Below are 24,763 nucleotides of genomic sequence, written 5' to 3'. Positions count from 1 at the left end.
GCATATGCACCTTTAGTTGCCACCCAGAAAGTGAGATGCAGCCAGTCTGTTTGGGTCCTGGGTACCAACAAGAACACACCCTGTTTTATCTCCGTACTATCCCTTTGCTGCTCACAAGGCCTTCTTTTTAGATTGGGATGTTGTACTGATACCAAGCAGGCTGCTATTTCCATTATTTTTCTTGCTCAAAGTTTTTTTTTTAACTGTTGATGCAGTAGCTTTGCACATTGGAAACAGCCTTTTTGCTGTTAAAATTTTAAGGCAACCTCGATTTTTTAGATGTTTTGAATTTTTTCAAAGGGTCAGAGCAGTTGTGTTTCAGTTTGCTGGGGGGTTTCATGGGAGTTAAGGGAGGACAGGGTCTGGGGAGGGACAATCACTGAGGGTAAGTCACCAGATGTGGGTCAGGCCCAGTGGCGGGCCAGGGCAGTTCATACCAGCTCACGAGGACTGCTCGCCCCCACCCTACCCAGTTCCATGCTCAGATCACGTTGGTAGGTTGAAATCGCCATGGTGGGAGAGGGGAAATATTTATACCACAGCAATGGGCAAGCACTCTGAGTTTTCTCCTGCAGGGCCAATTGTTAAACATTCACCACGGGTGAGCCTCACCACATTACAGGGTCAGATGAGGGGAGCGGAAGACTGGATTATCTGAACAGGTAAGAAAACACTAGATTCATTTTCATCTTCATCACTACCATACTCATCATCACAGATACTTTTGAGCATTTACTGCACACCAGATGCTGTTCGAAGGACATGTATCAATTCATTTACTGTCACAAAAACCCTCTTGGAGGTATGTACTATTATCCAGCCATTTAAGGAGAACAAGGCTGAATGGTACTTTCCTGGATTAGGAAGGCGGGTGGTGGATTATCTGTCTGGATTTGGTTGCATTACATTTGACAGGGCAGTTGGCATGACGCAAGGACAGGAGTTATCCACGGCATTCTTAGCCCTCATTCCCAAACCCAGCCCATGGCAGGAAGGGGAGTTGGCTCATCTCTGTGACCCTACGGCAGGCAGTAGGGCCATCCACGTATATTCCTTTTCCTCTCTCCTTCCAGACACACGGAAAGATTGCACTTCCCACCCACCTTTGAAGCCAGGCATGGTCAAGTGACCTGCTAGGGCTCATAAAAATGAGTGGCAGGGACAGGCATTGTATCCAGGGAAGAACTTTACGATTCACTGCCGCTTTGCCACTTTCTCTCTTTTCAATGCCACAGAGACTGGCAAGACTCCAGAGATGCTGTCCCATCAGCCTGGGTCACAAGGATGACATGGAGCAGAGCTCTTGGCTGCCCCACAATAGACCAGAGACACCAGTGAGTAATAAGCTTTTGCTGCATTGGGCTGCTGAGATTGTGGGGTTGTTTGTTACTGCAGCACAACCCAGCCTGTCCTGACTGATGCAGCTGAAACATGGAGGCCTCAATAAAAGAAAATGCATGAATGTACGAAGAGCAGGGAGTAGGGACAGGGGCATAAATTATCCCCCGGACTGGAGATGGAGGAAACAGCCATGTCGTAAGCTGACTGTCCCACACATACGCTAGTAACCCATCAAAGCCAGGCTCTAACTTTTATTTCCTATGGTCACAGCTCATGGTGACCCTGAAGTCTTTGCCTGATTCCTCCCCCACTGGTCAAAACTGGGGGTTTTGGGGGAGGGCGAGGAAGGAGGCGCTACAGAGACAGGACCTGAGATGCAAGGAGAGTCTGGGAGATGGGGATGAAGAGGGGGAATTAGAAACAGAGAAGCAGAACCAGGAGGCAGGGGACAAACAGACGTTAGAGCAGGGATGGGGACACAGACGTGGAGATGACACACACGCACACTGAATGAAAAACCGAGAGAACAGGAGCCTGGGAGACAGAGGCGAAAGGAACGCTGGGAACAGAGAGAAGGGGGCAGGAGACAGATGAGGACGCGGTGAGGAGCGGGTGGAGACAGACATGCGGACACATGGAGGGTGGTGGAGACAGACGCAGGGGCAGAGGGAGGCAGGGGCCTGGAACTGGGAGGGAAAGATGGAAAGCCGCAGGGAACTCGGTGGGTGGAGACACAGAGGAGGCTCTGCAAGGAGCCGGGTAGGCTGGGCCCTGGCAGTAGCCCTGGGCGCCTTTGCTGGTGGTGGAGCCCAGGTCGATGCTGGAGGCACTGCCGGCACTTGAGACTCAGCCTATGCTGGACTCGAGGCCTCCACTCGATTGTGACCCGGCGCCTCTGCCCTCCGTGCCGCTAATGCTTTCTTGGCCTGCACTGGACCCCAAGTATCCAGTGGACCCCCAGTAACTACCAGAGCTGAGGGATCTGAAGGTTACATGGCCCCCAGCTGAGCTCCAGCTGGACACCAGTCCCTCAGTGACATTGGCAGAGCCAAAGGTCACGCGGCCTGTGCTGGAGCTGGGGTCACGGAAGGCGACATGGCTGACACTGGAGCTGGTGGCACGGCCTCCACTGGACATCAGGATGCCGCTCATCCTGTGGCTCAGGGTGGACCCTGGGACAATACTGGGACTCCTGCTGGTCATTGGGGGTGTGCTGGAGCTGGCCCTCCGGGCTGGAGAGGACCACACTTGGGGCTCTGTCCAGCTCCTTCAGGCCCCGCATCTGCTCCTAGGCCTCCATCTGCGGGGAGGCGAGTCACAGTACCAGGGAGGCTAAGGGCCTGCCTCCCACCCCAGCAGGCTCCCATCCTCACCAGCTTCGTCATGTGGATCAGCAGCTCCTCCTTGCTCATAGGATAGTCGTCTCTGGCCTCAAAACCCACAGGGTCGTCCCTAAAAGGGGGGGAGACGGGAAGGGACAACGTGCCCAGCCACAAAAGGCCAATGGCCCCTCATTGCTGTACCAGAGCCCGGTTCGTAGGCAGCTCTAGGCAGCCCTGAGACCCTGCCCCTGTGGACGCCAATCAGACTGGGGCCCCACTGTCCTCCACGGTCCCCTGAAGCCCTACTCCTGGTTCCCCCAAAGCACACACTCCATCTTCTACTCCCGCCCAGAGCCGCACCGCCCTCTGATCCCCAAGAGCCACCCCAAAGCCTCTGTCTCATTTGTTCCCTTCCCCCTTGTCCCTCTTGCCCTGTGACTCACAGATGGTCAGGGAGCTGAGGTGGGGTCAGCTTCTTTGGAAATTCTTCAGGGCTCTGGCCCAGCACTAGGAGGGCGGCACCGGCCCAGCTGGCAGGAGAGTCACTCTGCAGGGCGGAGAAGCCGGTGGCCAGCTCAGGCGCATCCCAGGCGCTGGCTCCCGGCCCCTGCGGGGTGCCCTGCGCCCCCACCTGGGCATCTAGGAAGGCCTGCACCGCCAGGAGCTCCACAAGCCGCTTCTCAATGAGGCCCAGGAAGAGGCCTACATCCTGGTCTCGCATGTAGGTCTTGACCCCCAGGAGGTCGTTGATGGTGGTGGTGTCGCCCTGCACCCTGATGAAGAGCCGCTGGATATCTGGGGTCAGAGGGCACAGGCTGTCCCAGATCCGCAGCCCGCTGAGTACCAGCCCTCTCCTCCCCTCTGGTCCTGCTTCTCGCCCTACAGAGACAGCAAATGAGGCTGGAAGGGGGGAAAGGGGGCTGCCGGGGCTCAGCCAGGGAGGGCAGCATCCTGCGGCCAGGGCCCGGTGCAGAAGGCCGGGAGGCAGGGAGGCCGAGGAGAGGCTGGAAAAGGCACCTCCACGAGGCTCTGTTACAGACATCCAAATGCCATTCCGCCCGATCGCCCCCAGAAACACTCATGGGCCTGCCCCGTGGAGCAGTCCAAGGAAATTCACAGCTGCATCAAGGAGGCTTGGGGTGTTTTTCTTATCGGACCGCAGTTGCACACAACTGGGTTAATCACTGCCTTTGGTTGGCCCGCGGGTCGCGGTCATGACACACTCCCACAGAAGGCCCCTGCGTACCCCACTTGCATTTAGTCAACTGATTATCATTAACAAAGTGAAAAGACACCATGACCTTGATAAAAATCTGCCCCCAGGCCCCACTGGCCTCACCACAGAGCTCCAGACCCATACATACACTGCCCTCCCACCCTGAGCTCAGGCCACCCCAAACCCACTTCTCCCAGGCTCCCACCCTGACCAGGCAGGCCCTGGTGTGCCTCTCTCCCCTCCGCACCCCCAGAGCCCATCTACCCTCACCCCCTAAGCTGCCTATCCACCGTCTCCCCTGCTTGCAACCCTCCATGGCTCCCTCATGCCTTCAGGATCTGGCCTACCTTCCCTCCCACCCACACCCTGGCATTCCCCTCTCTGCACAGAGACAACCTCCCTGAAAGAGAGAACCTCCAGGCCTTGGCCACCCCTGCTGGAAGCACCCTCACTCCCCAGAGTTTCTGTCAAATTCCAGTCCCTCAAAGTCCAGAATCACCACTGCCAGGAAGCCTCCCCTGACTCCCCAACAAAGCCGGATGGTGGCGTGCAGCCTGCGTAGTGGCCCTGGCCGGGTGCTCAGAAGAGCCCAGCACTGGGTTTGAGGCTCTGCCGTTGCCATCTCGAATGCTTGACAATTTTTTAACAAGGGGCCCTGCCTTTTCCTTCTGCAAACGCCGGGAAGTTCCTGTCCTGTGCTGCAGAGTCGGGGCCCCTCTTGCTCCGGCAGTATCCTGGTCCCCAGTGCCCATGCCTGTCTCCCCACCGGGCCTCATCAGCAAGAGCAGAGGAAGGAGGACTGGCCACTAACCCAGCCCCCACTGAGCATGCAGTTCTCATGACAACCCCACGAAGCAGGCAGTGCCCATTCCAAGTCCAGAAGTGCTCACCCAGGGGAAACCACACGGCTGGACGGCCGGACGTAGGATGGATGTCCCAGAGTGTGCACAGAAGTGCCGGGGCCCGGGCCCTCCGCGCTCCCACTGCATCCTCACCAATGCAAAAGCTGGGGCGGGCGCTCACCGGTCTTAAGCTTCTCCAACTGTCCCCGAAAGTCCTGGAAGCGGCCCTCGAGGGTCTTGGCCTCCGCATGCACCTCGTCCACGCGCTGCTGCAGGGTGGCTCGCTGCTGCTCTTGCCGCGAGCGCCGGCTCCCCTCGCTGCTCTGCGCCCTGTCCTTGGCCTCCTGCACCTGCGGCGGCGTGACCGACACCAGCGTGGCTCGCCTCAGGAGGAGCCTGACGCGGGGAGGCGGGGAGGCGCCCGGACAGGGCTGGGGGGATGCGGGTCTCACTCACCCCCCTGGTCTCCTCCCGCAGGCGCTCCAGCCCCGAGTTCTGCTCGTTGACGAAGTTGAACTCCGCGAAGTTGCGGTCCTCCACTGCGGGGAGCCGGGAAGGGCGGGGCGGAGAGAGACGGAGACACAGAGAAACGGACGGACACACGGGAGGCCAGAGAAACAGATGGACACACAGGGGGCCAGAGAAACAGATGCTGAGAAGGACAACGAAGAAACAGCGAGGGCGGGACGCAGGCAAAGACACGGAGAGACAGGGCGGGCCCGGGTGAGCGCAGGAGGTGCGACAGAAAGTCACAGAGGGGCCCAGAAATACCGAGAGGGCCCGAGACGCGGGGAAGTGGGGGAGAGAGAGCCGAGGGCCCCGGAGACGCCGCGACGGGCTCAGGGCGGGAGAAGCACGGAGGTGGGGGTGCGCGGCAGGCTCGGGCAAGGGGGTGGGGGAGGCGGGGGCCGGGCACACGAGCCGAATGGGACAGAAACAAAAAGACGGGGAGACAGGCACTTGGAGAGGACAGAGATGCCGACCAGAGGGAGACAAACACGGAAGGACGGGGACAGGAGGCCCGAGACGGGCGGGACGGACGTGGGGTCCGCGGGAGACGGGCCGACGTAAGGGGCTCCCCGGGCGAGGGCCGCCCTGGGCGACGGAGGGGCGCACGGAGCACGGCAGGCACGGATTCGCGATGGGGCGCCCCGCCGGGCGCCCACCTCTCCGCCCCCGCCAGGTGCTCACGCTCCAGGTACTTCTCCACCATCAGGCCGGGGTCGCTCTCCCCGGTCCGCCGGGACAGTTTGATCAGGGCGTCCTCGTCGCGCGGCAGCAGCTCCTCTTGCGAGGTCTTCCGGAGGCCCCGGGCCGCCTCCCGGGCTGGGGAAGCGGGAGCAGAGGGCCCGGCGTCCAGGGCTGCGGCGGCCGCGGGGCCGGCTGGGGAGCAGCAGAGGCCGCGGCGCCCCGGCAGCGCGGATCCCACCCGCTCCGGCCCCGCGGGCGCCCGGCCTCACCCCGCTTCTCGCGCTTCTCCACGACGGCGGCGTCGAGCTGCCGGTGGTCCTTGCGCTCGAGGAAGCGGTGCAGCTGGTCCAGGTGCGCGATCTGCCGCCGCAGGAGCTGCACCTCGGTCCGCTGCTGGGCCGCCTCCTGCTCCGCCCTTTCCCGCAGCAGGCCCGTCTTGCTCTTTGCCTCCTCCCTAGGGGAAGGCGAGGGTAGCCCGGGTCAGGGAGACTGGAGGGCTGGGGACAGCCTGGAGCCCCGGGATGGGCGGGGGCAGCCTGAGGTTGGGGACTGTGTGGAGCAGGGCAGCCAGGATCCAGGGAAGGGGCAGAATCTGGCTGACGTTATCCTGACGTCTCAAAAGGCAGAAAGCTTTCTAGGATCCTAGAGGTGGGTCAGGATGGGGCTGTGGGGTAGAGTCTGGGCCTTGACAGGTGCCAGGCCATGGGAGGGGGCACCGCTGCAGGGCACGCCAGGGGCATCCCCGAGGCCTGGGCATTGCTATGTGAGCCTTGGGAGAGGAGGTAACCTGGCCGGGGGAGAGATTATTCGCAGACTGGGAAGCATAGGCACAGGAGATCTGGGTCATTTTGCCGGAGTTTAGGTCTGTGTGATTGCAAATGTAAGGGGCTCAGACCCTCCAGGGCCTTCTGTTGGCCAAGTGGGTGACATCACCAGTACTTGAGCACATGCCCTGTTAAGATACTGGAGACACCCCAGAGGCCTTGTTCACTGACTCTCCCCTAGCCTGCTCCTCTGAAAATGTAGCTTTTGAGCTTTTAAACATAGAGCGGTCAACTGTAAATTGAGAGTGCCCCAAGTCTACTTCATGGGTCGTGGGTTCAAAGGTCAGAGGGTCATTAGGTTGGGAGAGCAGCAGGCCAGTCCCCGTCCAGGGGTCATGCTGGTCCCCACCTCCACACCTCTGCCACCCTTGGTGGCACCAGCTTCTTGCTCTGCTCTAATTCCTTTCAGGCCTAGTTTACTCAGCTCAGTCCTCCTGGTTGGAAAGCCTCCCCCGCCCACACCAGCCCTCAGTGACCCTTCTAGCCTCAGGTGGCAGCCCCTGCAGGAATCATGACTCAGTTCTTTCTGTGCCTTGGGCTCCATGCCAACCAAGGGGCAAGGAAGAGGGAACCCAGCTTCCTGGAAGCCTGGCCCTGCGGGGCTTGAGGTAGATACCGTTATTATTGCTACCTCACAGTGGAGGAAATGGAGGCTCAGAGAAGGGAAGTGACCTGCCCCAGGGCACCCAGCAAGGCAGCCCTGGAGACACTGGCTGGCCCGACAGGAAGTGTGAGTGATGATACCTGCCCACACCTTCCAGCAGAAACCACCTGTCCTTGCTCCCCGTGGGTGGCCCGTGTGGTCAGCTGGAGGAGAGCTGGCAGAGGCCAGATACTGCCCAGGCACAGAGAGGCCAGCAGGCCATCACCTGGGCACTTGGCAGAAAAGACGAGCCAGGCCAGATTCTCTCCATCTGAAATCTAATTGGGAAATGCTTAGACCAGGCAGCAAGCTGAAGACAGAAGGATGTATAGGGAGAAGCCACCGAAGGTCATGTTTTGAAGATCAGGTTATAAAGAAGCCCAAGCTATGCGTGAGCAGAAGCCATGAGGTACAGTCAAGGCTCTGAAGGCATCGTGGTGAACCAAAGGTAAGAAATTTACAGAATCTGCCAGAAACAGGAATGAGGCACCAACACAGTCTACCACGTGCGTGAACCTCGCGTGACACAGAGAGAGAAGCCAGACACGAAAAGTCACGTATTGTATGGTTCCACTTAATGAAATGTCTGCAGTAGGTAAATCCATAGGGATAGGGAGGAAGCCAGTGGTTCCCAGGGGCCTGGGGAAGAGGGGAAACGAGAGTGACTGCTTAGTGGGCACAGGTGACCCAAGTGTTGGGATCTAGACGGAAGTGTTGCTGGCACAACATGAATGTCCAAAATGCCACGGAATCATATGCTTTAACATGGTAAATTTTGTTCTGTGCATCTTAACCCAAAACAATAAAACCACAGAAGCTGTAAGGTGGATTTGGCTGTAACTGATGTCATGAGGAATCACAGTCTATGAGTAAACAGAAGTTACGAGGTAGAAATAAGCTACTGAATGGAGCATATGAAGCCATCTGGAGCAAGAGGACAGGGCTGGAGCTCCAGGAGAAGCAGTGAGGGAGGAAGAGTGAGCATGGAGCCCACGAGAGCCCCAGAGATGGAGAGCAGCCAGTGGGCAGAGCAGCCTGGGCTTCTAGATTCCAGAGCACATGGGGCTTTATCTGAAGGTGGCCTGAATCTCTCTGTCCCTTTCAGCCGGTACTGATAAATTATCACATCACCCACAGGCAGAGATGCTTCCTAGGTTCCAGGGCCCCTGCCACTTGCACTGGTGTACCTCCTCACCTAATTCTCTCTACGAAGCCCCATGCGCCACATGCCATTAGCAGACTGGGGCCAAAGAGGTTCATGCCTACGCCCAAGGAGGGGGCCTGGCCCAAGGGACAGGGACACCAGTGGAGGAGGAAGACAAAGGGGTACCTCATGAAAACAAAATGTAGGATCTGCCCGTCCATCTAGAATTCTGAGCCTTCCCACCACTGCCTTACGAAAAGGTGCACTCGGCCCCCACCCTGGAGGCCTCCAGAGCCTTACCTGACGGCGAAGGCCGAGGTGGAGGAGACCATGAGGCCGCCGACTGTGTGCCGCAGCTGCTGGAGCTCCTGCGAGAGAACAAAACAGAGGCCGCTTTTCAAGGCCTCGTTGCCCCAGAGCTCATTCCCCGCGTCCCCCAGCTGTGCCCTCCAAGCCGCAGCGAGAGGGATTTTAAAGAGGTAGGAGGTAAACGGAAAGCCAAACTTCTGAGCGGAAACCTGGCCCAGGGGCCTTTTCCCGATGAGCTGCTCCACCCAGAACATTCCTATAGGCACTGACCCGATTTTGAGGTCGGGCTCAGAAATCTGTGTGAGTTTCCTAATTGCGACCACACTAACTTGTTTTCTAGTTTCACAGAAATGTCTTTGTAGTATTACCTACTGGTAAAAAGGGTTCCTTCAGGAGAACAAAGGGAGGAAATTATATGTACATTTTATACATACATAGAATGTGTATATTTATACTAATGTATATACAATATACAAATACATAAATACACATATACATATAAACATATATGTATAATACACATATACATACATGCATACGTGTACAGGCATATGTAAACACATGTGTCTGCACATGCACACACATTTAATTTTGCCAAAGGAAGCCAAGAGGGATAACCAGGAACCACAGGGGCTGGGTGGGAATGAAGGGGATGGTGATGGTGCTCTGGGGCACTTTGAATAGCTGTGGTCTGGGAACCTTGTTAATGGCTTACATGCTCATAAAGAAAATGAAATCAACAATGATAGGGGAACAAACTAGATGGAATACAAACAGAAGCAAATGAACCAAACTGTATTTCAAACAAAGAACATAACCACCCAGAAGACACACACAAAAACTAACTAATCCAAATGACTTCTGAATACAATGATTTGGATGTATAGATAGACTGACTGCTCCCCATGCCCTCAGAAGACAAAACAATGGCACACGCGTCTTGAACTCTGTTTCTTAGGTTCGGGGGGCTGGAGGGACAGCTGTAGCAATTCTGACCCTCTTTTGTGCACACTATGGGATTAAGTAAGTGAGCTTGTGTGTGGATGCGGTTGGGAGCCAGCGTTCCCACTGTGGGAGAAGAGAGACAGAAAGGTGAAAACTGGAGAATGTTCAGAAATAACCCATTGATGCTAGACGGGAATTAGAGGCACCAATATGAACTCAGGGCTTTAAAATATGTGTGTGCGCTTCCTAGCTCTCTCCAGAGAAAAGGCCTCAAGGCAAAGACATGCCACTAGCGACAAGGACTCTTTGAGCCTGTATCTTTGTTTCTCGACACCTATTTCCCACTAGAAAGAACTGGGACTCCTTGGAGAAATGGCTCGCCCCAGGCCTGGGGCAGACGGCGCACAAAATAGCCTGGACTGTTTTTCTGTGCCAGAAATTATGGAAGTGCTCAAAAAAAACACAAAAAACAAGAGAGCATATCAAATGGACACAGAAGCCAGTTTGAAGGGGAATCCTACTCACCGAGTCCGGGACAATTTGAACATCATCCTAAATCCTGACGGCTATGGATTACTACCCATAAAATAAAGTAAGAATACACAAATGCTTACTGATAACACAAAAACACACAGAGAAGCTCTTCCTTAAATAGACTGCCATCTTATAAGTGTAGAAGAAATGATAAGAGTTAGAAAAAAATTACCATTTGGCAGCCAGTACAGTAGTAATTATTCAGGCACGAATCAGTAATGGATTTTAAAACAATTGAATGAAAATGTGCCAGGGAACAGGATATGTCCATAGTCGACAAACAGGGAAACGCTGGATTGCAGAAACCCGGCTAAGCAGGTGATCCAAGCCAACATCTCTAGGTAGGGGACAAACCCACATCACGTGCCTCCCGATACAATGCACACAAAGGACACAGTATCACCTCTGGCATGTCCCACAACAATGCACCTGAATCTAATCACAAAGAAAGGCCAGATAAACCCATCTTGAAAGACCTCGTCCAACATGACTGGCCTGGGTGCCTCCAGAATGTCAAAGCCGCGAAGATGAAGAAGGGAGAGGGACTGTCCAGACGCATGGGGCCAGAACAGCCACACACTAACAAGGGCGCCTGGCTGGTGCCTGCAGCAGGAAAATCAAACTCGCTTGTTCAAAAGGTGAAATTGGGACAGTCAGTGAACTTTAAATATGGACTGTTCAGAATGGCAGCAACGTTAGAGATCCTGCCTTTAGATCTGGATAGATCTGGATAATTGCATTATGTCTATGTAAGAAAATGTTCTTGGAAAATACACACCGAAGTTCTTAGAAGCTCATGTCTGCAACATATTCTCAAATAGTTCAGCAATTGTAATAGTAAATTATTTTCAGTAAAATTAGTAATTATAAAGGGGAAATATGGAAAACAATCCATCATGGTGAAGGATATATAGTTCTTTGTACTATTCTTGCAGGGAAGGGAGGGTTGAGAGAGGAAGGGAGCCTTCCTCAAAGGACTTCAAAGGGTACAGAGGTACCCACAGAATGTAAATGGTCTTGCTTGCTCATTGATCGCCCTGGGTGACGATATTCAAAATGACATCTCTGCTTTCTGCAAGAATGAATGAGGCTGCTGTCTTCATTAGAGGTGTCCTGGAATATTTTCCAGGTCTCCATTCCCTCTAGACGAAGGTGAACCTGTGGCTCCGGTTACATACTTGAGGCCCAAGTGTGGGAGTCAGCAAGGTGTTACCTGCCCTCCACACCGTTGGTGCCACGGGGTCCTGGACCTCAGGGCCACTGACCTTCTGAAACTTGCGATCCACATTCAGATAGCAGTTCCGCTCGATCCTCAGGAGATCCAGCTCCTCCCGCAGGGCAGCATTCTGCGCCAACTGGACATCAAAGCGACAGGTGACCTGGGAGAGTGGGGGGGCGGGGATGTGAGAGGGTGCAGTGTCTGGCTGAGGCCAAGGGGACATTTGTCAGATATGGGACCCATTCCCAATCTGGGGACCCTGAGAGCACTGACCAGCCCCCCGCCAAGGACCCAGGCATCAGTCTCCTTTCCTTGGGGACCCTCCATCCCTCCGGGATCTCGTCTCCTGAACCCTCAGTGGGTCCAGTGTTTCAGGCCTTCCCACCTCCAGGACCTGGGCCCACCATTTCCAGAACTTGGTCCCACGCTCAGTTCTTCCCCCATAGCCAGAGTCAGGCTGTAGAGCCAGGAGCTGACCCTCACCCTGTCCAACTGGTCTTCTAGGATCTTGAGCCTTCTCCGGACCTTAATCTTCTGGTCCAGGATGAATCCCGGGGTCGTGGCATCCTTGCCGTGGGCAGAGATCCGGGTATCCCACTCCTGGATCTGAAGAAAAAGGATGGTACCTATTTGTTGGCCAAATGTGGGACAGACTGAGAGATCAAGGGAGAGGAGTGGGAGAGCGAGTGGCTGAGTGTGGCTGACATTTGCTGGCCTTGTGGCCCCAGCCATCTGGTCTACCCTTCTCCTGCCGACAACACCCAACCTTCTGTGTGCTTCTGTCTTCCAGCCACAACCAGCTGTCCTGCCAGCCACAGGAGTCAGGACGGGACCATCAACAATGACTGGCCTAGAGGTGGGCATGTGACCCAATCCTTTACTTGGGGTATTCTGTCTCCCCAACTAAATCAGATGCTCCGTGAGTGTGGATTTCTGTCTTTTTTTGTGCCTGACACAGGGCAGGTGTTCAGCAAAACATACATACTAAATGAATCAATGAACTGCTTAAGAATGTGTTTCCCTGTGCATTGCTTTGCGTTGGATTGTGTCTCCCCCATACTCAGGCTGTAAGTGCTAATCCCCAGGCCCTCAGAAGGCGACCTTATTTGGAGACAGGGTCTTTACAGAGGTGATCAAGTTAAAACGAAGTCATCATGGCGGATCCTAATCCAGTAGGACTGGTGTCTTTATAAAACGGGGAATGTGCCCACTCGTGCAGACAAGGGGAACGCCTGGGGAAGACGGAGGCAGAGTTGAGCGTGATGCTTTTATGCAGTAAGGAACACCAAAGAGCGCCAGCAACCCACCAGAAGCTGGGGGGGAGGTGGGGAACAGCCCTCAGAAGGAGCCAGCCCTGCGGACACCTCGCCTCCAGGACCGTGGGACCATAAACCTCTGCCCTGCAGGCCACCCAGTTGGTGGTCCTTTGAAAGTTAACACGTGCACGAGGGCACCCTAGAGCATTGCAGCCAAGTCAAAGGGGGGACCACGGGGATGTGTGGGGTTCTGAGGGAGGCACGCTGACATCGGTCAGACACCTCATGTACTACAAGCTCAAGGTAGTTCACGGGTTCAACACAAGATGGCGCTACATCCCTTCCGATGATGTTACATCTTTGTGAAACTGAGTTTCTGGCAGCTGCTGTGATTAAAAATCAAATACCCAAAAATGTTACCATTGGGGGAAGCTGGGCAAAGCATACAAGAGTTCTCTCTGTTATTTCTTCCGCTGCATGTGAATCTACAATTATCCCAGTAAAATTTTCCGTCAAAAAGAGCCAAGCACTGCCCAGAAGTCACATGGAATGGGGTGGCGATGCCCAATCTGACTCCAAGATCTGAAAAGGTGCGCAGTGCCCAGGAGGCACAAATGTTCCACGGAGAAATAACTGCGGTTTTAAGAATGAAATACAATTTTCTTTCCATTTATGTATATATATTTTTTCAAATGGTTCCTAGGTTGTCAGGACGCAAACACTTGGGTTGTTTGGTCCAATCTACTTAATAGGCAGAAATGTTAGCAGGGCAATGCTGGCACCCCCCTGGGACAGCCCTTGAGAGCTCAGTGTGACATTTTCAGGAATTATGTAAGTTAAATTCTTGGCGGCTTCAAATTGAACATTATATTAGCTTTCTACTTCTGCATTAAAAATTTCAACACCCATTTATCATCTTGAAGTTTCCCTGGGTCAGGAGTCCTCGCTAGGCCAGATCCTGTGCTCAGGGTCTCCCAGAGCTGAGACCGTGGTGTCTGCCAGGGCGGTGGTCTCAGCTGGGGCTCATCCTGTGGCTGCTGGCAGAATTCAGCTCCTTGCGGCTGTAGGACTGAGGCTCTCAGCTCCTAGGAACCCCTGGCGGCTCCCCAGCCACACCATGGCAGCTTCCCTCTTTGAAGCCAGCTGGACCTCTCTCCTGTCTACTAACATGCAGTTTGACACAGCAAACTAATCCAGGGAGCCACACTGCATCAAATGTGCTATATTGCGGTGGCTAGAAACAAGTCACAGGTTCTGTTCCCCACTGAAGAGGGGAGGATAACAGCAGTGACTCACTGAGTCACCTTAGGGTATGTCCACCACAGCCCCAAGGAGAGACACAGTGTCCCCACTCTTCAAAAGTAGAACATGCCTATGAAACCTTTTGGAAGCCAAAATGGCAGAAAGTGGAGAAGCAGTTACCATTAATTTATATGGAAAATTTTTTTAGCCTATTCGGGCCCAAAAACCTCTCTTAGGCTCTTCTGATACCTTAGGACATGTCTTCCTAGCAGATGCAGCAAATAAGTGGAGGTAAAGCACGCTGCCCACAGACATGGCTCAGAGCTCTGGCGGCCTGACGCTGAGAGGTGGTACCTGGGAAGGGGCTGGGCAGGCCCCTCTCACTGCTCTGCTGGGGTGCCATCGCTGCCCAACAAACGATGAACATTATATTCACCTTCCGCCTTTTTTCGTAAAGCAGAAATCCTCTTTGGATCTTTCAGTTAGTGAAAACAGGTACAAATGCAGGTGTTTTGTGCAAGCAAAGTAGGGGAATGCAAACATTTCAAAAGCGGGGGAATCCCTGTATTTATGTTATGAAAATCAGCAGGTGCTACACATCAGGGCTCTTTGCCACTGTCGGTTTCCCAGCTCACCTATGTTAGAAACTTCTTTGGAGCTTCAAAAAATGACAAAGAAATTAAACTAAGGGTTCCAGGAACAAAGAAAGCTTAGGACCCACTTGTTCAAGAAATTCTTCCCAAGGTTAGAAAACCCTCTCCTCCAGTTTTTTAAAGTAGTCAGATTTTGCTTTTCACATTTAGGTCCCTCATCCAACTAGAACTTGTGTTTTTATATGTTGTGAGGTAGGAAATTTTTTGTCAGCTTTGTTGAGGTGTGAGTGACACAGAACAAAATGGCACATACTTAAAAAATATACATGTTGTTGGGTGTATCAATAGCCCATTCTTTTTTACTGGTGAGTAGTATTCCACTGTGTGAGTGTACCACCATTTGTTTTAACCGGTCACCTTTTAGTAGACATTTGGGTTGTTCTATTTTGAGTTCACAAAGAAAGCTGCTTTGATCATTCATGTACAATTCATCACACAGACATGCGCTTTCTTTCCTCTTGGATAAATACCAAGAAGTAGAATGCCTGAATCACAGGGTGGGGGCACATTTAATGTTTTAGAAACTATAAAACTGTTTTCCAAATCAGCTGTGTGACTTGCATTCCCACCAGCAGGAACGAGAGTTCCAGTTCCTCCACATCTTCATCAACACTTGGTGTGGCCAGCCTTCTCAATTTTAGTCACTCAAATAGGCATTTAGAAGTATCTCATGATTTTAATTTGCAGTCCCCCGATGACTGGTACTGTTCAGGATCTGTCATGGGCTTGTTGCCACCTTATATATTCTCTAGTGAAGTGTCTGTTCAAGCCTTTTGCCATTTTTTCTACTGGGTCATTTGTGATTTTTGGTGGGTTTTTTTTTTTTTTGGTATTTTGTTTTGTTTTGTTTTGTTTTGTCAGTTTGAGAGTTTTTAATGTATTCTAGATGCAAGTTCTTTATCAGATATATGCTTTGCAAGTGTTTCTGCCCATTGTGGGGTTTGTCTTTTCACTCTCTGAACAGTACCTTTTGAAAAGAAGTGTTTACATTTTATGGACTTCAATTTAGCCATTTGTCCTTTTATGGGTCATGCTTTTGGTGTTATATCTAAGAAGTCTTTGTCTAACCCAAGCTCACAAAGATTTTTCCTCTGTTTCTTTCTAGAAGTCTTATAGTTTTAGGTTTCCCATTTAGACATATGATGGTAACATCTTTTCTTTTTCTTTAGTTAAAAAAATTAATGTTACTGTGCACTGAAAAGTGCATAGATCATGTACATACAATTTGTTACCTGTTTTTAAGGGAACATCCTGGAACCACAGCCCAGGTGAAGAGCTAGAATACTGACAGTCTTCCAGATGATCCCCCTTCTTATCACTACCATCTTCCTCTTCATAGAGCTCCTGCTATCCCGCCTGTGCTAGTTCCCACTGCCACTGTAACAAAGTACCACAGATTAACTGGCTTACACCAACACAGATTTATTACCTTACACTTCTGGAGGTCAGAAGTCTGAAATCAGTTTCACTGGGTTAAAAATCAAGGTGCCTGGCTGCACTTCCTGGAGGCTTCAGGGGAGGCTCCAGTGTCTAGAGGCCAGATTCCTTGGCTGGTGGCCACTCCAACCTCTGCTTCTGTTATTAATCTCCTCTCTCTGCCATCACATCTTTTCTGGCTCTGACACTCCTGCCTCTTTCTTATAAGATGCTTGTGATTACCCTGGGCCCACCCAGCTCATCTAGAATAATCTCCCCATCTCAAAATCCTTAATCCAATCTGCAGAGTCCCTTTTGCCATGGAAGGTCACATATTCACAAGTTCCAGAGATGAGGATGTGGACATCTCTGGTGGGATGGGGATGGTGGGGGAGTCATCCTTCTGTTTGCCACACTTCCTCAAGTGAAAGCTGCTTCTTTACTTTTCTTTAAGGTTTCATCAACCTGTGCAAATACCCCCTAGAAAAGTTTAGCTTGGCCTAATTCTGAATTTCATGTCAATGAACTAATGCTACCTATGATATTTTATTTCTTGCTTCCTTCAAATGTTTGTGAGATTCATCCTTGTCGCTGTGCGTAATTGTGATTCACTCATTTTTAGTTGCTGTATACTATTTCATTATACAGACACATCATAATTTATTCATTCATTCAGATATTGATGGGCATCTGGGTTGCTTCTGGTTTGCAGCCAGCTAATATGGATAAGGTTTCTTTCAACATTCTTTTACATGAATCCTGGTTCCAGGTTATATACTCAGAAGTGGAGTTGCTGGGTAGGAGGAAGAGCTAACAACAAAGCTAGACCTGTTTTCTATTGGAAGATGACTTTGACTTAACTTTCTTCCAATACTGTTTCCATGGAAACATACTGCATTACAAGTAAATAGGGGAAGCCAGCTGTGTTTCCAGGCAACAATCTTTATTATAAAAATAATCTGATTGGTGAATGACACTGGACTGGAAGGATTCTGCGTGGGATTATAGACCCCAAGGTCCCATGTGATAAAGACTGAATAGACACCTGGTTTCTCTGTGGGGTATTTCTTATAACTATGTTGCTGGTGGAAGCCTAGAAGCTGCCCTCATGAGCTGGCTCCTCTTGAGTAAGAAGCTTCCCTATGCCAGGTGGGCAACACCCACCCATTCATGTAGTATCACCCAGCTGGAGGTGCTGAGAAGTAGCTCAGGGAAGATGACTTTGATGCTGTCATACCAAGATGCTGTTGTTTCCTGTCTCCTCTCCTTCTGCAAAGTTAAGCAAACTTTGTGCCTACTGGATCCTGTGAGTGTGAATGTCAGGTGGAACCCAAGACTGCTTCTGGTGACCATGCCACGTGGATGCCACCCCAGATCACGGGGTATGTCTACCTTCAAATGCAATAAATAATGGGGGAAATACTTTTCAGAATACATTTGACAGTTTATACACCCACCAACATTTTGTAAGGGTTCCTATTGCTCCATCTCTCCCCAACACTTGATATTTATGGAAGCTAATTTTTGAAAATTCAGTGTTTAATGGTATCTCATAGTGATTTTCATTTGCCTTTCTTTGAGTACTAATGAGTGATAAGTAATTACTATATATATTGGACATCTGAATTTTTATTTTGTGATGTGTCAGCTCAAATCCTTTGACAATTTTTTTAAATTGGCTGGCTCTTTTATGATTTGTAGAAGTTCTTTATGTGCTCTCGATACTAGTTGTCAGCTATATGTGATGTGAATGACCTTCCATTCTGTGACTTCCTCTGTACACTCTTTATGGTTCTTTTTAACATAAGTGGTTAACTTTGAAGTCATGGGATGTATCAATCTTTTCCTTTAGAAGTAGAAATTTCTATAACTTATTTAAGAAATCCTTCCCCACTTTCACACATTTAGACCTTTGATCCATCTAGAATGAATTTTGGGGGTACAGTGAGAGGTGAAGGTTTGGTTTCATCTTACAGTTTGGATATCCAATTTTCACAGCATGAATATTAGGATCCTCCATATATCAAGTGTTCTTGAAGTCATATATCAAGTGTTTCCTTTTCTTGAAGTCATATATCAAGTGTTCACACATGCATAGGTCTCTTTTAGGGCTCTCTATTCTGTCCCATTGATCCATTTGATTATCCCTGTATCAATTACAAGAATTTTATGATAAATCTTGATAAGTGATAGAGAAAATGCTTCCACATTGTTCTTCTTTCTTTAAGTCAATCTTAGTCATCCTGTTCATTGCCCTTCCATATAAGCCTTAGAATCTGTCAATTCCTTCCAAAAAAAATCTTTTAGTACTTTGGGATTACATTGAATCTATAAATCAATTCGGAGATCTGACATTTACAACACTAACTCTTCCAGTCCATGAATATGGTATATATCTCTACAGTTATTAAGTTCCTCTTAAATATCCCTCAATAAAAGTTTACCATTTATTCCACAGAGGTCTTGCACACTTTTGTTAGATTTCTTCCTAGGCACTTGTTTTGGCTATTATGAATATGTCTTTTCTCATATTTTCTAAATTACTGCTTATGCAGGGAAATTTTATTAACTTTATATTAAGTTTGTATCTAGCCAAGTGTTAAAATACTTTGTTAATTGCAGTAAGTTAGCATTAGATTCTTTTGGATCTTCTATGTACACAAATATATCATCTATAAATAATGACATTTCGTTTCTTCCTCTCCAATTTTTAATGTTTTTTTTCTTTTCCTTGCCATACTGACCTAGATAGGACCTCTAGTACAACATTAAATAGAAGTGGTGCTAGCTGACAGCCATATATTGTTACTGGTCTCAAAGATGTTTTTTCTCATGTTCATCAAATATGATATATGCTATAGATGTTTTGGAGTTGGCCTTTATCAAATTCAAGAAATTTCCTTTTATTCCTTCCTTACTTTCTAAGAGTTTTTAACATTCATGGACGCTGAATTTTATCAAATACTTTTTTATATCTACACAGACTGGTGCTATGAACTGGGGCAAATTCGAGGACTGTCAGTCATCAGTCTCTGATGTGACAGGTTCAGAATATGAGTGTAATCATTTAGAAACTGTGTTTCTGGGTGCTGGTGAATTCATGTGTCAAGTTACACCAGACACACAAGACCCAAGCCTTCCAAAAATATCAGTCACTAACAGATTGGAAGTTTTAAAAGTTGATTTGTTAAGACATATAATTTGAGAAACCCTATGTCAAACTCTACATTTTTCTTTGCCAGAAAAATGTCTCTTCTGCTCTCTCATTCATAGATGATATTTTCAAAGATATAAAATGCTAAGTAGATGGCTTTCCCCTCTGAACAGTGAATGATAATCTCACTATCTTCTGACTTCCAATGTTTCCTTTGAGAAAGCTGTAGATTTAATTGTGGCTCCCTTGAATGTAATGTCTTATTTTCTGGCTGATTTTATATTCTGAAATCTCCCTATGTTCTGTAAAAGTGTGGATTTTTTATTCCTGTGTTGGACTCAAAGGCATCCTTGAATCTGTGCATTTGTTTTTTCATTGGTTCTGCAAAATTCTCAGATATTACCCTGCACCCATTCTCTTTACATTCTTCTGAAACTCTTATTGGACATATATTGAATCTCCTATATCAGCAATGTCTCTTAACTGCTCTTCTGTATTTCCCATTATTTTGTCTCTCTGTTTTAGACTCTGGATATTTCCTTCTGAACAAACTCTTTCTTCAGCTTTTACTTGGCTCATTAGCTGTCTCTCCAGTGGAATATAAAGTACTTGAGATCAGAGCCCTTGTCTGTTTTGTCTCTGCTGTGTCTGCAACACCTAGACAGGGCCTGGCACTTAGTAGGCACTCAATAAATATTTGCTGAATGAATGTCACCAGATAATGACATCCTTTCTTGACCTTATGGGGAACTTTACAGAGCTCTATTTTAGGAACCCTATCTCCCACTTGACCTACAATTCTCTATAATCAAGTTTGTCAGGACAAAGCAATGCATGGAGTCAAAATAATAAAATCATCCTGCTTGGGCCTGTCTCTGGTGAGTTTCCATGAAAGACAGAGACATACTAACTCGAGCAGCCGGCACACACTGAGCCACAGTACTACCACGAGCCAAAAGTTTGGCATGTGTGAATCAGAATTCAGCTTCCAAAAGGCGGCTTAGAACGATACTGAGAGCTGAACAAACTGGCTGAAAGTCACATGTCATAAAACCTCAAGACCGTGTGGTAGACAGAGTAATGACCCCTCGCCAAGAGGTCCGCATCCTGATCCCTGGAACCTGTGACACATGACCTTAAATGGCAAAAAGGACTTGGCAGATATGATAAAGTAACAGAGTCGGAGGTGAGGAGATTGTTCTGGATGATCTGGGTGCGCTCAAGGTAATCACAAAGGTCCTTGTAAGTGAGAAAGCGAGGCAGGAGAGTCAGAATTAGAGAAGAAGAAATGGCAAAAGCAGACATCAGAGTGATGCAGCCCAAGAAAGGTTCAGCGGACTCTTGCTGGCTTAGAAGATAAAGAAAGGAGCCATGGGGCAAGGCATGCAGGTGCATCTATAAGCTGGAAAAGGCCAGGAAATGGTAACTTTCAAAAACTAACTTTCAAACTCCTGTTCACAATCCAACAATGTACAAGAAATCACTTGGCCTAGGCAAGCAAGCTTTTTTTTTTTGGTATCATTAATATACACTTATATGAGCCACACTGTGGTCACTAGATTCCCCCCATCATCAAGTCCCCACCACATACCCATTACAGTCACTGTCCATCAGCATAAGATGCTATAGAGCCACTACTTGTCTTCTCTGTGCTATACTGACTTCCCCGTGCTCCCCCCCTTACATTAGCAAGCAAGTTTTTAAAACAAAGAGGAGAATAGAAAATAGCAGAATGAATCCCATAGAAAAATAGAAGTATTATTTGGTGAAACTTTTGTTTCAGATACACGCTGTGTGTTTATATCCATATGCATCCATGGGTATGTGAACTGTGTCACAAATAGGCATGGTCCTAAAAACTTGAAAGAACGATGGCCTAGAAAAGTCACATTGTTAAACAGCAGGGTCAAATAGCAAGATCTTGAGCAGGTGGGATTAGAAAACTGTCTGGACTCTGCTGCACTACCAACACCCTCTTTTGGCAGGCGAAGAAAGCAGGGCCCGGAGAGGTGAAGCCTTGCCCGTGGGGACACAGCTCTGATGAGGCAGAGCCGAAATTCGAATGCAGGTTTTGCTGACACCAGAAGGCGAACCTTTTCGTCTTAACTGCACCAGCCCCCTTTTTGAATGTGGGATTGAGCCAAGCACTAAACACCCAGATTCCTACTGGAGCCTGAACACAACTCCAACTCTGCAGGTGGATGTGTTCAATGCGCCCGGTTTTCAGATGGGGAACATAAGGTTCTAATCGGTTACGGTACTTGCCTCTGTGCAGGACCCACAGTCTGGTCTCCGAACGCACCTGCTGGTCCAGGGCTCTGGCCTGCTCCTGCAGCTCCCCCACCTTGGCCTGCACCTGGGCCTGGCACTTCAGCAGGTGGCCCATGGTCTGCAGCCTCTCACTGTCCCGCAGCCGCTTGACCTGGCTCTGGGCGACGCGGATCTGGACCTGAAGCTTGTCCCATGCCTCCTCCAGGCGCTGGATCTCCTCACTGTTCAGGCAGGGAGGTGGAGGGGAAGCCGGCAAGGGGCAGAGCTTGGCATCACAAAAGGCTGGACACACTGGGCCTGCCCTCTGCCCTCGGACCCAGGACTCGGCCCCCAGCCCCTTCCACGGCCTGGGCTCACAGTTGCTTGTTGCTGCGCTGGTGGACTCCCTTGCTGTAGGCCCGCCTTTCCCCCTCCATTAGTTTGCATTGATGCTGCAGTCTGCTCAGCTCCCAATCAGCTGAGGGCAGGACCAGGCAAAGACTCAATAGCAACCCAGGCCCCAGGCCCTGCCTCCCAGGACCTAGGAATTCTGGCTCCCTTAGGGTCTCACAAATGTCAGCTGAACTTCAGACCCAGTCTCCAGCGGCCCTCTAGGACTGCATCTCATTCCTGCAAAACTCAGCTTCTTCCTCTCTTCACATCCCCCCGCCCCAGCTGACCTCAGGGTTTCTCCCCTGAACCCACTCCTACCCCAGGTTCGGGCACACAACTGTTTTGCCACTAGAGGGCGCACCAGGAAGGCCATAGTCCTCAAGGACCCTCCCCACAGGCCCTGGATCTTGGGAAAGCTAAGGACAGGTGTCTAGACCCCAGGGAGCGGGTGGAGACAGCATTCTTGCTCCCTCCCTCCCCTTCGGCCCCCACCACCCAGCAGCCCTAAGTCCCAAACCCCCCCTTCCTCTCTGCACCCTAGGCACAGACCTCATCCTCTCCTGCCTGGACCATCACCCTAGCCTCTTTCCCAACCTCCCAGCCTCCCCTCACAGCCACAGAAAGTCTTTTACACCCAATGTGGAACCTGCCCCTCCCCTGCTCACAGACCCCCTGGCTCTCCCAGGACAAGGTCCCAACTCCTTCTTCTGTTGTTCAAGACCCCAAGTGAGCTGCCCCTACCCACCTCTCCAGTCTCATCCCCCAGCTCCCCACCTCCCATGGCCCAGTGGTTCTCTCAATCAGGAGTGATTCTGCCCACCATGGGCATCTGGCAATGTCTGGAAACATTTTTGATTCTCACAATGTAGGGGTGGAGGGAGGGTGCTACTGGCATGTAGGGGCAGCGCCCAGGGATGCTGCTATACGTCCTATAACTCACAGGGCAGCCCCTACAACAGAGGATTGTCTGACCCCAAGCATCAACAGTGCGGAGGTGGAGAAGCCCTGCTCTGGCCACATGCTGGTCTCTCTGCTGAAACCCTCTTCCCTTACTTTGCCCCCTGGTAATTCCTGGGAGGAGTTCTGGGCCCCACTCAAACTTTTCCTGCTGCAGGAAGTCTTCCCAGCTTGCCCCACTCCTCAGGTTTGGCCCACCCATATATGCCCGGCTGTACCTTCATTCAGGGCAAGTGTGGTCCCTGCTAGAGGACTCTCTGGAAGGCCTCCCTGTCCCCAGGGCCCTGCAGCATAGGACCTGGCACTTGGAGAAACTGAGAAGAATGAGTGAATTAAGCTAAAACATACGAATTACCCATTCTTTCCAGGAAGACCTCGCTTCCGTCCTCGGAGCGGGTTCTTCTTGCAGAAAGTCCCAAAGGCATCTTGTCCAAAGAAAGTGGAGCTCTTGTAGGGGCGACAGAACCCCTTCAGACAGCAGGAGAGAGCCTGGAGTAGGGTGGGACAAACCGCGAGGGACTAGAAACTGTAAGAGGGTGACCCCAGGACCGGCTCTGGCTTCTCTTTTAGTCTCAAGTCCTCCAATGTGTTGGAGGGGGACACCTCTCTCCCCACACGCCCCCACCCCCACCCCTCACCTCTCACATTCTCTATCTTGCGTCTGTACTCTGACTGGCACCGGGCACATGTCCTCTAGGCTCTCGGAATCTCCGAGGCGAGGCTGTCGGGGAAGGCGGGTCACAGAGGAGGGACGAACCCCCAGCCGCGTGTAGGGAGCGAGACCCGGTCCCTACCTGCTGGAGTGCCTGACCTGTCCGTGGTGGGTGCGCCAAGCTCAACTGTTGTAGTCTGGTTACTGGGGAGATAAGGGGCCAATAAGGCCTGAGGACAGCGGCCTGGGAGGGGCCGAGGCGGTGGGGAAAAGGGGGAGGAGGGGCCCGCGAGGCTGCGAGTAGACCTGCGGGGATCGTCGGGACTGTGAGCCAACGGGCTGGAAGCCCTGCGAGGGGCGCAGCAGGGCACCTGTAAAGGGCGGGGCTACGGGCCTTGCAGGGGGTGGGGCTACGGGACTGACGAGGGGAGGGACACGGGTACCTGTAAAGGGCGGGGCTTAGGGGCCCAGGAGGGGCGTGGCTGTAAGAATCCTTGAGGGGTCCCGTGGGAGGGCGCTGGAAGGAGGTCGGGGTGGTTTGCATGAGGAGCAAGAGACTGAGTCTCAAGGTGGTCACGGGCTGGTGAGGGTTGGGATGTGTGTTCCGGGAGGGAGAGGCAGGAGCTGAAAGAGCCTGTGGAGGCAGGGCAGGGAGGGAAACGTCTGGAAGGCTTTGGAGCTAGGCCGAGGTTCCTCTGGACAGGACCCGGGAGATGCGTGTCTTAACTTGATTAAGTCCACATTATTTTGGGGTTCATTAGCAGGGAGCCTGTGCCGATGCCGGTAGTTGTGAGGGGCAGAAGAGCTCACCACTGCCTCAGATTCCCGCAGCAGCTCACTACGCATGCGCGGCCAACGGCCTCTAGAGAAGCCGCCAAAAAAACGCTTTGCTGCCTGAGAGGTCAGGGCACAGAGGCGGAAGTGGGTGGGGCCTCAAGAGCTCCGGCCACCACCCTTCGCTTTCTGACCACGCCCTCCTCTGGCCACACCCCGTCGCTCCTCAGGGCACGCCCCCTCAGTGACCCGCCGCTGCCCACGTGGGTGCCTGGAGCTGGCGGGCAGTGGGCGCAGGCTGGGTGTGCCTGTCGCCTGCGGTTTCCTGTGGGAGGAAGCGGCCCGCGGGCGCTCAGCTCAGCTCGTATCCTAGGAGGCCCAGGACGGGGAAATCCCGCTACCGCCTCGGGCTTCCATTTTCACCCTTCCACAGGGCTCTAGCATGAGAGATGCCCCCGAACATCCCCAGGGTGCCGCAGTCTGGCG

The 24,763-nt window shown here is 51.3% G+C and overlaps 1 protein-coding gene across 11 annotated transcripts; it reads right to left on the bottom strand.

Moving 5' to 3' along the window:
- Nucleotides 1-2,446: 2,446 nt before the first annotated feature.
- ODAD1 (outer dynein arm docking complex subunit 1) lies at nucleotides 2,447-24,626 on the bottom strand. Of its 11 annotated transcripts, none has more exons than XM_073225707.1 (15): nucleotides 23,490-23,637; nucleotides 23,207-23,340; nucleotides 21,880-21,979; nucleotides 21,554-21,743; nucleotides 12,014-12,136; nucleotides 11,577-11,690; nucleotides 8,824-8,891; nucleotides 6,182-6,366; nucleotides 5,913-6,047; nucleotides 5,178-5,260; nucleotides 4,903-5,071; nucleotides 3,295-3,542; nucleotides 3,107-3,210; nucleotides 2,715-2,793; nucleotides 2,447-2,641 (listed from the first exon to the last, which is right to left on the bottom strand). In XM_073225707.1, the coding sequence occupies exons 2-15, from the start codon at nucleotides 23,274-23,276 to the stop codon at nucleotides 2,630-2,632; spliced, it is 1,680 nt and encodes a 559-aa protein (XP_073081808.1). In that variant the 5' UTR covers nucleotides 23,277-23,340; nucleotides 23,490-23,637; the 3' UTR covers nucleotides 2,447-2,629. The 11 variants fall into 11 exon arrangements, with proteins under 11 accessions (XP_073081808.1, XP_073081811.1, XP_073081804.1 ...); XM_073225710.1 differs by having other exon boundaries at nucleotides 3,295-3,458; nucleotides 23,490-23,636; XM_073225703.1 differs by lacking the exons at nucleotides 2,447-2,641; nucleotides 2,715-2,793; nucleotides 3,107-3,210; nucleotides 23,490-23,637 and adding exons at nucleotides 23,646-23,707; nucleotides 24,314-24,616 and having other exon boundaries at nucleotides 3,320-3,458; nucleotides 5,178-6,047.
- Between the last annotated feature and the right edge of the window lie 137 nt (nucleotides 24,627-24,763).

Source organism: Manis javanica, chromosome 17, assembly GCF_040802235.1.
Source record: "Manis javanica isolate MJ-LG chromosome 17, MJ_LKY, whole genome shotgun sequence".
Lineage (NCBI taxonomy): Eukaryota > Metazoa > Chordata > Mammalia > Pholidota > Manidae > Manis > Manis javanica.
Note: the sequence above shows the minus strand (reverse complement) of the source record. Positions and strands in the feature narration are given on the sequence as shown.

Coding starts and splice junctions, on each gene's coding strand:
- ODAD1 (XM_073225703.1), bottom strand. CDS start 23,276: ATGCCTTTGGGACTTTCTGCAAGAAGAACCCGCTCCGAGGACGGAAGC. Junction 6,367..8,823: donor ACCTCGGCCTTCGCCGTCAG/GTAAGGCTCTGG, acceptor GCCTTCCCCTAG/GGAGGAGGCAAAGAGCAAGA. Junction 5,072..5,177: donor TGCGGGAGGAGACCAGGGGG/GTGAGTGAGACC, acceptor ACGCCGCCGCAG/GTGCAGGAGGCCAAGGACAG.